The sequence below is a fragment of the Perissodus microlepis genome, chromosome 8, assembly GCF_051167445.1.
Source record: "Perissodus microlepis isolate ML-2025 ecotype Zambia chromosome 8, ASM5116744v1, whole genome shotgun sequence".
NCBI classification, from domain to species: Eukaryota; Metazoa; Chordata; class Actinopteri; order Cichliformes; family Cichlidae; genus Perissodus; species Perissodus microlepis.
The window spans coordinates 14,432,870-14,447,395 of record NC_140468.1 but is presented as its reverse complement, the minus strand read 5'-3'; the positions used below and the strand labels follow the sequence as shown (position 1 = coordinate 14,447,395).

The 14,526-nt window shown below is 38.5% G+C and overlaps 1 protein-coding gene across 1 annotated transcript; it reads right to left on the bottom strand.

Moving 5' to 3' along the window:
* Positions 1–365: 365 nt before the first annotated feature.
* Positions 366–14,319, bottom strand: cep55l (centrosomal protein 55 like). The gene is made up of 12 exons (XM_084937697.1): positions 10,698–14,319; positions 9,936–10,155; positions 9,734–9,841; positions 8,744–8,899; positions 5,205–5,258; positions 4,906–5,050; positions 4,374–4,519; positions 3,864–4,057; positions 3,455–3,578; positions 3,071–3,142; positions 2,624–2,749; positions 366–2,479 (listed from the first exon to the last, which is right to left on the bottom strand). Exons 2-12 carry the CDS (start codon positions 10,122–10,124, stop codon positions 2,267–2,269), a joined length of 1,527 nt encoding a protein of 508 aa, XP_084793823.1. The 5' UTR covers positions 10,125–10,155; positions 10,698–14,319; the 3' UTR covers positions 366–2,266.
* Positions 14,320–14,526: the final 207 nt, after the last annotated feature.

The window sequence follows — 14,526 nt, the reverse complement described above, 5'->3', positions numbered from 1 at the left end:
CTGGATCGCAAATAATGAATTTGTGTCGTTGCTTTTGGATTCTGTCAGACAAAACACATCAAAAGTACAGCCAAGTAGAATTTTTTTGCTTTTTTAAATCTTTTATAATTGCGCTACAAGAAAACAAAGCAAAAGGGGAAAAACACAATGGTACAAATTAAGCTTCTAGCAATGGCTTCTTACATGTTTGTTGGAAAAGTGGGAAAATATTTTTATAATTTACACATACTGCACATTCTGATCAGAGGTGAACATCAGTTTATTTAATATGATTTATGTGGAAAACAAGAAAATGATGCTACCATCTTGTTTTTTTTTTTGGTTTTTTTTTTTTAAATTGCTAAATTAGTAAGCATGGGGTGTGAACTTCTTTATGCTTCTGCAAGTGAAGTTGCCATAAAAAGAAATAACACAAGAAGCCCTGCTTTAGCTGATAAGCTTTGTGAACACTGTACATGCAAAATAGCAACATGCTAGCTGACATTTGCATAGGTTAAAGTTTGTCTGGAAAACAACTGATCTTGTAGTATAGATTGATATGAACCCCTCCAAAATATCAACAACTAAATAAAAGAAAGAAAAACTAAACAGGGGAGGATGTGCTGGGAAGAGATTTACATCTTTATTGCACATTTTTTGTACAGTACAGTACAGATCATGGCAAAACTACTTTGGTGTACATGATTAAAATAAATCTGGTTTAAAACAAAAAACACAGGTAAACTTGTTGATAAAAGTTGGACTCTTGGGTCTTCTATGAGAGCTAGCCCAAATCAAAACAACCACATATAAGATGCACAGCAGTGTTTGTCTCATGTCAACTGGTCACACTGCCAAGGCTGCGAGAATAGACACCTTAACCACTTTTCCCCCTACCGGGAGGACCTTTGGTAATCCCCGCCTTAAATAGTTTAGTACAAGGAATTAACTCATGCAATCTAATTCCAGCTTTAAATGGCCGCAGGCTTGAAAAGTCAAGGTGGAGATGGAAGTGAGCTTCACTAGAACAGGAAAGAATACAGGGACAACCACCCACATGTGACTAGATAAGCTCCCGACTGCTGTACATTTTAAGTCTGGTTCAGTTCAGGCAAATAAAAACTTGGTCATGGTTTGGGATACTTTACACAGCTGTTTACACGTTAAACAGAGAAATGCTTTAGCAATTGCACAAACATCACTGACATAACCGAAAACATGGCTAATTAGGTAACATAACACTTTCACATAAAGCCAGGCAAAAAGAAACACGACTACTGCTGCCGATGATGATGGAGGGAAAAGAAGAGGAGTTTAGAAAGTGTGTGTTTAGCTGTTTCATCAGTGGAGTATATTAGTCAGGCTTGTAAACTTTTATGCAAAATAACAGAAACAATAGTCCCTCGGTAGACAGAAGGCCATTACAAAAGCAAAACATTGTCTGGTGATACACACTGAAGCAAAATAAAACTAAATGACTGAAAAGAGACAGTAGTTCACCAATTAAAACAAAAACAAGAATAAATACTGTGACACACACACACACACACACACTGAATTCACCAAGAGTTTAACAAACAGCAAAATCTAAACAGAGAGGCCCCAGATGTAACTATATGGATGGAGTATTAAAGTTGTTTTAAAAAAAACCTGTAAATAAGGAAATGTTTGGTGATTTTCTAATGGCAAGAAGAGCTGAAGTACATGTTCGAGCGATTTGCATGTTAAGAATATCCTGCAAATCTCTTCTATTTAAAAAAAACAAAACAAAAAATACGTATCTACACAAGCATTCAAGTATCGCACCTGTTTGGATATTGAATGAAAAAAACAAAACAAAACAAAAAAACAGAGTAAAAAAGCCAAAATACTGTTATAAAATAAATTTAAAAATCATTTTTAATGGACACCATAGACCCCATCATTCTTGGAAAATAATGCACAATATGTCCCATGATTTCTTACATAAATGAATATTTTATACATTTATGTTAAATGATCATTAAGGCGGTATTTCTAACTTTGCGATAAAAGAACAGGATTGAATGCAAGTGGTCTCCAGTGACTTTAAGAAATATCTTATACTCTGTTATCAGTGCTATGTTTGTAGAGTCAGTGTCTAAAACTGCCTGTTCATTGTTTTATTTTACCTAGATTCAAAAAGACAAATTTCCTGAATGAATCAGAAATCTTGTAGAGTGATTCTTGTGTTTGTTTTTACCCCTTTGAGTAAGCGGAGGTCCGGACATGCACACTGAGAACCACTCATCTATGCTGATGTGTTAGCTTACGCAAAGCAGTAATCGATGTGAGTCAGCAGCTCCCTGTGACGACTGGTGGGATAAGGGGCCCGACACTTTGGGCACTCCAGGAAACTCTCGTCCAGGAGGTTGGCGACTTTAGATGGGGATGTAGGGCCAAGAGGGTTTTCAATAGTGAGACGCTCAAACTCAAGGCTATTATACGAACTGGGCTCTGAAAAGCGAGCATTTGGCTGCTTCTGAAACACAAAACATGACAATACATTCATTTAGCAGAAGCCCTGGTGCTTTAATTGGATACAAAAATGGGACTGAAGTCTTGCATGCCAGTGTTCAACAAGAGCCATCACATTTCTTCCCCATTATTAAAGTCTAACACTTACAGCAGATTCCAGCTTTGCAATCTGATCACGGGCCTTGCGAAGCTCCTTCAGCACCTTATGTAACTGGTGCTGCATGCTCTGACGATCAATTTTTTCATTCTCAAAGTCCTTGGCAGAGAGTTGGATCTTAGGAGGGGCAGAAATAAACAGGAAGTAGAGAGCACAAGTGGGAACAGTTTGGATTGCAACACTTAAAAAACACAGCTCAAAACTGTTACAACTCCACATCACATACTACCCAGAAGGGCCGTGCTGACAGAATTTCCACTCATAAGTGGGTGGTGAACATTAAGGTTGTGCAATCAGTAATTACTGATCTCAGTTTTTTTGACTTCTCACAGTTCCTAGTGATTATATATTTGTTTTAATAAATCCAACACTCAATTACAAAACAAAGATTTCTATCAATAGGAACGATTTGGGTAACATGTAAACGCAGAGCGTTACCTGTTGCTCCAGTGCTGCGATTCTTCTCTGCTCTTCCTTCTGGCTCAGGAGGGACTTCTGCAGCATATTTACCTGTGAAGCACATGATCAAACACACTTGTATAGCACCATTAAAGAGTAACACACATGCTATCATTCAGTTCTTTTCTTTTCAGATAACCCTGGAGCTGTATTTTATTTAAATATGCTGGTACATCTATTGTGCTCTTGCACTTTACTTATTAAATATAATTGCTAATGGATGAGGTTTTTCCATTTTATATGCAACCCTATAAATGCAGACTTTTTATGCATTACAAATGTTTTGAAAGAAAAACTTTGATAAATAAGTAGATATTACTGAATAGTGACTAAAGCAGACACGTCACTGAATGGGAATCTCACCTGCAACAGAAGCTCAGCAGATCTCTTCTTCTCCTCCTCCAATCTGATATCCATATTCTCCAGTTCCACCCTCATTCTGTCTGCACGCTCAGACGACACCTTTCTCTCCTCACAGACTGCATGTCTGGATGAATGGTTTATTTATTCCATAAAAGTATCAACAATATTCATATTTGTAGTACTTAGCAGCAGTTAAAGCCATTAACAGTCACTATGTGTGGATTCTTAAGGGCTCTTCAGTGTCACCCCTCTGTATTCAAGAACCTGGGCTTGTAAACTACTTTGCATAAGTTGCAAAGCCAGTTGGAATCCATAAATAAACCAACCAACTGTTTATTCAAAGGAAGTGTCCCATTTAACTTTTAGTTTGGCCACATCCGCTTTAGTTAGGTGCTAGGACTTTCTTTACCTGTTGCTAAGTCGCTCTGCCTGAAGATCCATCTTGGCCTCCTCCAGCTCTTTGCACTTGTCTTCGTACTTCCTCAGAAAGGACGACAGCTCGCTGCACTTGTCGTCGTACTTCCTCTGCAGTGCCAACATCTCCTCCTGAACCCTGGTGACCTGCTCCCGCTGAGAGTGCAGCTCAGCCTGAGCTTTCAAGGCCTACCAGGTGCGGACAAGGCAAATTGTAGGATATTTTATATATTTCGCCTTCCTCGTTCTTTAAAGGAACTCTTTAGCTCAATTACAAAGACATCTGAATTCAAGAAATGCTCAGTGAAACTAGCCCAGTTGCTTTCTTTTAAATAGATGTAAATTTCAGTGAATTTGCACATTGTTTGATAGAGACTGAAAGTATTATCAGCATGAGCAGCACAAGCCACAACATGGAGAAATTATAAAGAAAGGGGAGCAAGCTGGCAAAGTTGTTAATCAAAATGAGTAAATGGTGATTACATGAAATCTGTTTGGCATTTACCTGCTCCCGATGGACACCAAGCTCCTGTCTGGCTCTGGTAACCTGCTCTTTTTGGCTCTCCAGATCTTTCTGCATCCCAGACACCAAGTGGTCATATTGGCTTTTCAGCTGAGATTCCTTTTCTGGATCTGCCAAGTTGGCAGGAGCTGAGACAAGAAGTGTTAGTAAGCAAACAAAGAAGCTAATAAAAACATTATTTGCAGTGAAAATGTTAGGATTATCTTTGTGAAAGCTGTATGGAAAGCTCAATCCTGACTGCTACTGGATTTGAACACATTTTTATTCTGACATTATTACCCATTAAATCATTTTCTAATTCAAAGCCTGTTCCTGCATTTTATTTAACTTAAAAAACAAAAATCTCCAAAGTACATTCATTTCCCTGGCTTGCCCCCTTCACTTTCCATGCCATATGTGTCTCAAAAAAAGCTGCTTGTTAGGCCAAAAGAAAATTTTCCATTTACTGTATGATTGTTGTGAATAATAAAGGAATAGTGAGCAAAGCCAATTCAGTTCCCCCCACACTTCCTACCCTCTGGACTGGCCTCTTGTTTGGTTTGTTGCTGCTTTGCCTGAGCCAGCTGCTGCTCCAGCTCTAAAGTACGGGCCAGGACAGACTGCACATAGGCCTCTCTCTGCTGGTCGTACACCAGCCACTGCTGGTTCTTCTCCAGAGCCTGGTAGGGAGAGAGACACAGCCTACAATGACAAACTGCATCCTATACACTATATGTGAACTTTTCAGCTGCTCAAATTCATGAGCACATCATTCGGTAACAGGATACACATGATACGGTTACAAATAGGTGAACATCATCTTGCTGGACTCACATCTTTCAGTTGATCTTGTATCATTACGAGGTCTGCAGCAGGTGCCTGTCCATTCTGAAAAGAGAAAACGTCTTTAGGTTCACTCGAGTTGGCTTTATGTAGCATTAGCATCAACACTTATATCTGATCTAGTCATCATAAAAATGTTAATACTTTCATTAAGAAAAGATTGGGTTTCATTTGTATTAGCAAATCCTAATGATAGAAGGTCTATGCAATATGCATCTGAGCTGTGGAGCTGCTGTCTGCACCTGTGCCTTCCTTTTACTATAATTGTTCTGGACATAGCAGAGTCTTAAAGCTGAATTTTAAAAAAAGGGGCTCAATTCAAGGCAGCCAAAGCTCTCGGAAAACAAAGAGACCCTGTCATTCCTCCAGCAATACAAGAACCAAATCACGTGATGATTGTAGCTTGTTTGTCTGTCCATTTGCCAGGAGATCGCACAAAAACCGAAGACAATGAAACTTGGTGGAGAGTTGCAGCGTGCAGAGGAAGGGAAAACAGAAGGATGCACTCTCAGAGCATCCTCTGGTTTTATAGTACTGCAGGTCAGCTGAGTTGTACGTGCTGCATTTGTGTTATTCAGTTTATCCAGCTTCAAGGGCAAATACTCACACACTAAAAACTTCAGGTTATACAAGGTTGAGACAACAAAGGTTTTCCCATCTTCTAAATGAGAATGAAAAGAAAAACACTATCGATAGTTATCAGCACAAGCACTGGTTTTAATAGATGATGAGAGACGAGGCTATCAAATCTGGTGCAAATTCTATTCATCGCTAGAGACACAGTCATCTCCCAATTCTGTCACCCTAACTCTGATGCCTACATGGCCGATCCCACCAGCAGATCCTATAAAACCTTCACAGAGATGTTGGAGTATGCATCTAAATTATCATCTCTGTGCTAAAGCTCTGTGAGGAATGTGATGGATTTGAATGTGCAGCCCATAAACTATGCCCACTAACAGCTTTTCCAAATTCAAGAAGAAGAGAAATAGGTGGCGTGGTCAGATTATATGTAGTAATTTAAAACCTGCTAAACGAAGTGGAGAGTATTGCTGTAAAAAAACAAAACAAAAACATAACCTTGAAGATATTAAGACATAAGAATAAAAAAAACCCCCCCAAAAAAAAACAAAACCATAAAGCTCTGCATGAAAAGACTACAAAGGCAACAAGTACCAACTACTCCTCCCACATATCAAGTAATTCAAGTATTGCACTGTAATGCTTTCCAGTCTTGGACTCAAGTTAGACTTGAAACAGTATAAAAACAATCTAAGACCATTTACATTCAACCAGCATTACAACTCTTCTTGCGACCTTCATGAGTAACAAAAAAGGAAAAAAGAAGAAGAAGAAAGAAATAAGAAATCTCTGGGCTTCTTGTAAAAAAAGAAACAGAAAACTACTTTTGATTGAGTAATATTTGACCCACAATGGAGAGCAAGGAGATAAAAAAAATAAATTTTGTGATAGTGCTGTTTTGTACATCACTGAATAATGTTTTCTCTGTGTGTGTGTCTGTGTGTAATGGATTATGATTAAAACAGCAGGAGTTTGATCAAATATACTGCGGGTGAACTCCATTTAAAACACAGGCTGAATTGATTTTTACATCTGTAATGCTATGAGCAGGGCTTCAGCACCCCCACCTCCAGAAAGGTACTTTTGTCCATAAAGGGAGGTATGACATGACTGAGTCTTCCTCAAGTCCCTACTTGTGATTTTTGCCACCAAAGCCTCTTCAGAAGCCAAGAGGAATCCTGATGGGCAGCAGGACCAGCTGCACTCAAAGCATCAAAGGGCTACATTTAAGAGCCTACAGTGACAAGGGAAGTGGCACCTGCAGATTCACTGAAGGCTCTCACACTGCTGAATATGAATCATTTGATGCTTTAGTCAAAGTGTTATTTGAACAAAGACGCTATTTTGTCTTTCATGACACTATTGTAAAGGCTATGATACTACCAGGGGTGTTAATAGTTGGCAAAGAAGACAAAGGGAAAAACATTTTCATTATAAGCAATGTGTAATGTGAGACTTTCATAAAAACAAATTAGTAAATCTGCTGCAGCTAATGTCAGATGATGAAGAATATAATTGGAGGTCACACAGTGCCACCTAATGGACAAATAAACAGCTGCACTTGGATTTTCAAACAAACTTCATCTCATGAAGTAGTTATTGAAGAAAAAGAAATAAATAAAAGAAGAGAAAAAGCTTCTGGTGAAATGTGAGGGAAAAAATTAAAATGAAAGTCTAAGGTGCATCAACCTCAGATCAAAACAAATGCCTTATCATGAGCAAATATTACACTTATATTTTACTTTTAGTCAGCCTCCAGTTTTGTAACACAAGTCAAGCAACAGCTAAAACTGAATTTAATTTGACCAGATTGTTACAAAACAAAAGAAATAGCTCTACTGCATCAGCACTATAGATACAGAAGAAGGGAAAAAATAAATCAGAGGAGGATATTAAAATGGGAGGCAGAGGACAGAAAGCTGTTGCGGGATTTAATCCGAGACCAGGGGGAAAATTTGCTGTCAGAGGAAGGGATATAACTACTCAAGCAACTCTGTTCCTTTGCGATTTCTGACAAAAAGAGGGTGCAACTTTTTCCTCAAGTTTTTCTCTTTTTCTTCACACTCAAATGAAATGATTTGTGCTAGCCCAGGCGTACTCATGCAGTCACGGTAAAAAGAAAGTGCATGTTGGGTTTTACAAATTAAGATAATTAAAAAAAAGTCAGGTTCTTGTCAAGTTCTACATTTTTAAAAAGCCTCAGATAAAAAAAACAAAACAAGATGTGATATATTTACACCGTGTATTTTTTTAACAAAAAGGAAGCCAAACTGTAGAAACACTGTGTGGGAAAAACTGAATAGAACTTGCAATTGAGTAGCTTGTAAAACCACATTTAACAGCAAAAGAATGAAGTAATTGCTTTCTGCATAACTTTATCAGTCTCTTACATCATTGTATCTGAACTTTATGTGATTTCAACACACTGATTTCTTTCTTTCTCAGCTATTCTGTTGCAGATTTGGGACTATTGTTCTTCTGCGTAAGCCAATTTAGGCCAAGCTTTAACTGTCAGACAGATGGTCAATTCGATCACTGCAGAGCGCCCAGGCTCTGTGACTACAAAACAAGCCCAAATCATCACTCCTCTATCACCGTGCTTGACAGCTGATACGAGGAGTTTGTGCTAATATGCTGCGTTTGGTTTTCACCAAATGTGGCACCGTGCATTTGGTCTTGTCCCTCCAAAGTCTTGTTATTTGCTCAGATCTAATTTTGCAAAACTAAATTGTGTTTTTTTTTTTTTTTTTACAGTTTCTCTGAGCATTGCAAAGACTTACCTTAGGGGACAGTGGTATGCACTTATCAGTGTAATAAAACGAATACCACCGTAGTAATAGATTTTAAAAACAACTAGAGTAGAGTACAGATTAGTAAGGCAACTGGCCGTTTGTAAAAGGAGACACTGACCCTGGCTAATAAAATCAGAGGTTATAATATCAACCTACCGCCACCTGGGTTTCCAGAGTCTGACATCGGGCAGAAACAGTGGCCAGCTTGTTTTTCAGATTCTCCGTCTCCTGTGACAAACTCTGGAACAACGTATCTCTCTGCTCTGCTTCTTTCCTCCGCTGCTCCAGCTGGGCTTGCAGCGACGCCACCACCTGAAATGCACACAAAACAACACGAAGAAAACAACAACTTGACTAGCCTCCAAAGCAACCTGTAGCCAAAACAACACAATTCACTTTAAGCAGGGATGGTTTGTGTTTTCCAGGCAATTATCCCCTTCACACAACTGACATAGCACAGCTGGCTGGTCCACACAGCAGCTCCAATTTCTTTCTTTCTTTTTTTTGTGCATTTCTTAATGAAGGTTAACAACCGCAAGGCAAATGTGATTAATGTCTGGGTTACATAAAATATTGATATTCTACTTGTCAGAGTGTGTCATTTCCATGTTTCCAGCTAGCCCAAATTAAACTCCAACAAAACTTCAAAAATAGACAAGAGCAAAGTCTACAGCATAGCAGTAACTTGTTTTGAATGTTAATCCACGCAAAAAGACCCACTGCAGACAGATAGCTTATGAGTCAAGTGAACAGCTCATAACACCATGTGTTAGTATGCCGTTTCTGTTAGTCGTCAAAACTTCACTTTGCTGAGCTGCTGTCAAGATGAGATAGAAGCCATTTCCCCCCAACTGTTTTTGTGGCAGCTTACTGGAATTCTAGTACAGTTTTTTTCCTCTCTCTTTTTGACAGTTGTCTGCTGCTAGCAATACATATGCCACCAATACAATGCCACGAATGCAACATATCTTGAAAAGTCGAGTACTCTCAAAGATACAGCTGCAAGTCTATCTTGTCACTCTGAGCTGAAAAGTGTCCAACTATCTGACCACGTTCACAGAGGACTTCTTGATGGATAGAGCTATAAGAGTCGACTGTATATGTGATTTTTAACTGTGTATTTCTGTAGAGAGGTGTTGTGTGTACCTCTCCTCCTTTAGCTGACAGCTGCTGTCTCAGAGTTTCCAGCTCCTGCTCTTTCACCAGCAACTGCTGGTTGTTCCTCTCTCTCAAGGTCTCAAGGGAAAGAATCCTCTGAAACAACCAATATTATACACACATATATAAAAAAAACAAGGAAGTGCTACAGGTGCTTAATGTTACTGAGAAAGCCAAGACTTCCTTTTACCTCCAGCAGCTTGCTTTTGTCTGCATCAGGCGGTTTGATGTGCCGTTTGGCCAGGTCATCAATCTTTTTTCTCAGGTGAACATTTTCTTTCTTGACTTTTTCCAGCTCTGCCTCAGCCTTGGAGCCAGAGCTGCTGGATTTGAAACCCAACTTGGCAACTATGGTCTCTTTGGCACTTTTAGATGTCATGGCTGCTTCTGTTGTTACTAAGTGCAGTGCTCTGGGAAGAAAAGTAAAGTGACTGTGCTGGTGTTGAATCCACCAGAAGGTATGCAGTTTAATTTGAATCAAAGAATTTCGTGCAAGCACTCCAAGTGAAGAGCAGCTCAAAACACACCCTCAGCTAAGAACACAGCGAAATGAAAAACAGAGACAGAAGTGGAACTGACTATTAATAATACATTTTACAAAAGCGAGTTGAGTCAAAATCGACACACCCGTCGTGCTTTCAATGAACATCAAAATTTCCTACATTTTTTTTTCCAATTTCATTTATTGAAATATTGGAATAGGTTTAATTCCTCACATTTACCTTGCATAGTGCCAAGAAAAGAAAATCCTTTCATGCTAATTAAACATGAGAAAAATAAAATAAAAACATGACAGCTGATTACACTACCAATTCTCGTGCGCATGTCAATGTTAGCTAGCAAACACAAATTAACGTAATATTATTTTTTCTGTCGTACATGTAGTGTTGAAAACAAACGTTACAGGCATGCACACACAACCAAAGAAAATATTTAAATATTTAATACTTACAAAAAGAACACGGAGACGGAAGTTATCCACTAAATATCGTCTGTTTTGTGGCGAGACCGTTTTTAAACGACACTTTCGTTTCCTGAAGTTTGAATTGGAGCGCGTTGACGTCACGCCCGTGACGTGCGCCGCGGTGCGCATGCTTATGTAGCCTTGGGTATCCCGAATACTGAAATGTTGGGCGGTTCAACGGGGGGGCAAAAGAATCTCTGTAAAGGTAATTTGAAACGCTATTTATTTAATGTCGTGCATTAACATACTAGAACCCTCAGAAGTCTAACCAGTTAGGAAGTAGAGTCATTGTTTATTTATTTAGCTTTTTAGCCAACGGCTCCTCGTTTTGTTAGCCCGGGCTGTCTGCTGCACTTTATGAAACGAACAGACAGATTAGAGCTAGTTTGGCTAGTTGAACCTGCATGTTAGAAACAACAGGCTCTTTCCTTTACAATACACGAAATATTTAAAGGCCATTTTATTGAAAGCTCCGAGACTTATGATTTCTCAGTGATTGATACTGAAGTAACATTGGAAATCTATTCGGATCAGATACTGTATATGAACAGTTATCTGAATACATTTTTTAAAACCTCCACTTCAATGGGTTTAAAATAAATGAGATTTAATTGACAACGAGGAATTTCAGCTTTAGGCCATTTAGCATTTCGGATTTAAAAACACTTTCCACTGGGTTTAACTAATGTTGTGGTGTGCAATAAAGAGCCATTTTTAAATTTATTATTATTATTATTGTTATTACTATTATTATTTTACCTAATAACCATCAGTTAATCTGTGATTAATTTCATTCACAAGGCCTAGTTTGAGGGAATCCATCCATCTTTTTCTGGTTATCCAATTCAGGTTTCCAGGGGGGCTGCAGCCTACACCTGCTGTCATGGGGTGAAAACAGACCTTGGGCAGGTTTTTCTATTGCAGGAATAACACAGAGAGAACTAACTTAGAATTACTATTTAATGTAACATGCATGTCTTTAGACTTGGGGAGGAGTACCTGAGGAGAACCCATGAAAGCACAGGCAGAACATGCACTAGTAGATTCAAATGCTGGACCCTCTTTCTGTGAGGCGATGGTGCTAACCACCACTGCACAACCATGCTTAGTAGCTTAAAGAAATTTTGTGTGCAATTATTCTTGGTCTCAAACTGGGCAAGCTTGAAGCATTGCCCTCAGCTTTACACTCCTGAAGCCATCTTGATGGCTTGAACAGTCATAACTCCTGGCGAGCATTAGACTGGCTGGATATGGTGAAGGCCTTTTCTTTTCCTTACCACAAAAATAATTCCGCAACTATGTATTTTCAGGTTTCTTTCTGTGCTCTTCAAGGCCTTTGTGGTGCTACTGTTCATTTTATATTTTTATTTTTTAACTGTAATGATGCCCTTTAACGTCACTCGGGGCCACATACTGAGAGATCCCGTGAGCAGCTACTAAATGCAAATTCAGCACTTGGAAGTCAACTCCTGACTTTTTGTTTCCTTAATCTATTTAGGAAATGGCAAAGAATCCCCGGACACCTGACCACGACTGTCTTTTGAGATTGTAAAAATCAGGGGAAAGTGTCTGTATTTTCCAAATAGATAACCCAATATTCAAACCCCTTGAATTATAGCTGGTCACATTTTGATTGCCTCATTTCAAGCCCATTGTGGTTGTGTACAGAGGTTGTGTACAGAAAAAAATATGCCACTGTACATATCACATATGGAGGCTACATTAATCACTTCATACAATTGCTTAATGTGTTTTCTTAAAAGCAGCAGATGTGAAGACAGGGAAGGAGAACTGAAGCTGGTGTATGTTTTATTTTTACCTTCAGGCTAATTTTGATTAAATTTAGAGAGTTAATACTATGCATGAGCTACAGTGAGCCTGTGTTTGAATAATAATACTACATAGAAACAGAGTTCAGTCTTGAGGGTTGTCACTTCTTAGTTTCTACAGAAACATGTAAACACACAGCAACACAACCTTGATGTTTTCACTGGTACTATTTTCAGTGTCTGTTGTTTTAATTAGTCACTCCTTAGTATGTTTTTGTCGCTGGTATTATATTTTATCCAGCAGGAGCACATGACCCACTGTGTATATTTTTTTCTTTTTAAATAACCTTGTTTTAAACAGCAGCGAAAAACAGCACTCAACATTTCAGCTCATGCCTTCATCAGAGTAAACAAACGTAATGAGGAGTCGGTAAACATGAAATAATCAGCCTTGTCACTCATATCAAGCACCGATTCTTGCAGTCAGTTTCGCACACATGCTTTCTGATTCTTGCTGCATTTCATGTAAGATCAGAAGATTCTGTGAGAATCCAGCAAAATGTGTCCAATAAATTTCCACTATCTCTAAACTCTGTAACTCTTTAACACATATTGCATCAAGCCGATATGTGCACACCGATCACGAGCAAAAATCGGTTTATAAATGCAAATGTATTTATTATTAAGTCATCCAAAAAGACTTTGCTTTTCCAAAACAATGCACCCAGATTGCCAATTTGCATTTGGGAATTTGTTGTCAGCCAGGAAAAAAAATGTGTGTCTCTGTTCCAGAAAATGTGAAGTTGGGCTCGTTTTCTCTGCACTTTCTGTTCTGGGATCTAAAGTTTTACTTTTTGCCTTGTTTTGTTCTCCCACATACACGATCTACAACCACAGGGGTCTTTAAGCATATAAATAACTCTACTAGTAGGGCAAGTAATGCACTTCCAACCAAAAACCAGTCCTGAATCAAATCTTTTTTATTCTTTATGCTCAAAATGTTTCTTCAGTGGGCTATTGTGGAAATGCGTCGGATCTTTTCAAACAAGATAAATCTAAAAAGCCCTTCAAGGTTTTCTTTGAATTTATTTGAAGTAAAGGGCAAATTCTTCAAAATTCAATATGGATTTGATCGGACAAAGGTGAAAACTTAAGTACGCAGAGTATTTGTGCAAGTAAATACACAGCAATGGTTTTATTTGATGTACTGCTAGCAGCCAATAAGGCTTCACTCTAAAAACAGTCAAATCATTTTACTAAGATAAGACCTTGTTGGACACTTGACCTTGCATCCTAACCAAAAACACATTTTTTATTAATCTGGAAAAAATGGTGAAGAGGCAGCTGGTTTTAAATTCCTTACAAGAAAACAGCTTGAAATCAATAGAGCTTTCTTATCAGTGGTCAAGTGTAGCTAGTGGTGGACAATTGTGAAGTCTACTGTTTATTTTCAACACAGCATGAATTTCATATGCGAGCACAAGTTGAACCAAAGTTGCACAACGTTAACTTTGACTTCATACAAGTGAACAGAAATTGTCTTCAGAAACGGATTATTGCGTTAATTCAGGCAAGCCACAAAACCCACCTCAGCACACAGTCAGTGCTGTCTACAGCTGCCCACACTGGAATTGAATCGCTCATCGTGCATTGCTTTGAAGCTGGCAGCTGGTTAATTTCTGACATTTTGGGCTTTGGTTAGGAAGGTGACACTCTGACATACTTACTACCGGGTCATATGTCAATTATACTTTATATTTTATACTTTTACTACGTTTACTATGGTTTTTATGTTACTATGCTGCTTCTTGTTTTATTGCTGCTGGCCTCTGTGAGCTACCAAACAAATTTTGTTGTATAACTACAATTAGGGCTGTTCGATATAATGATATATATCGGATGACGGTATAAAAACGTCTATCGTTTCATTTTACGCTATCGTTTGTTTCGTGGTGTCGCAAAATAAACTGTTTACGGCAATATTTTTCATCGTTTTGATGGTCACTGTAGTGGCTATATTAATTTCTTAAAGTTCTCTCTTTCTCTTA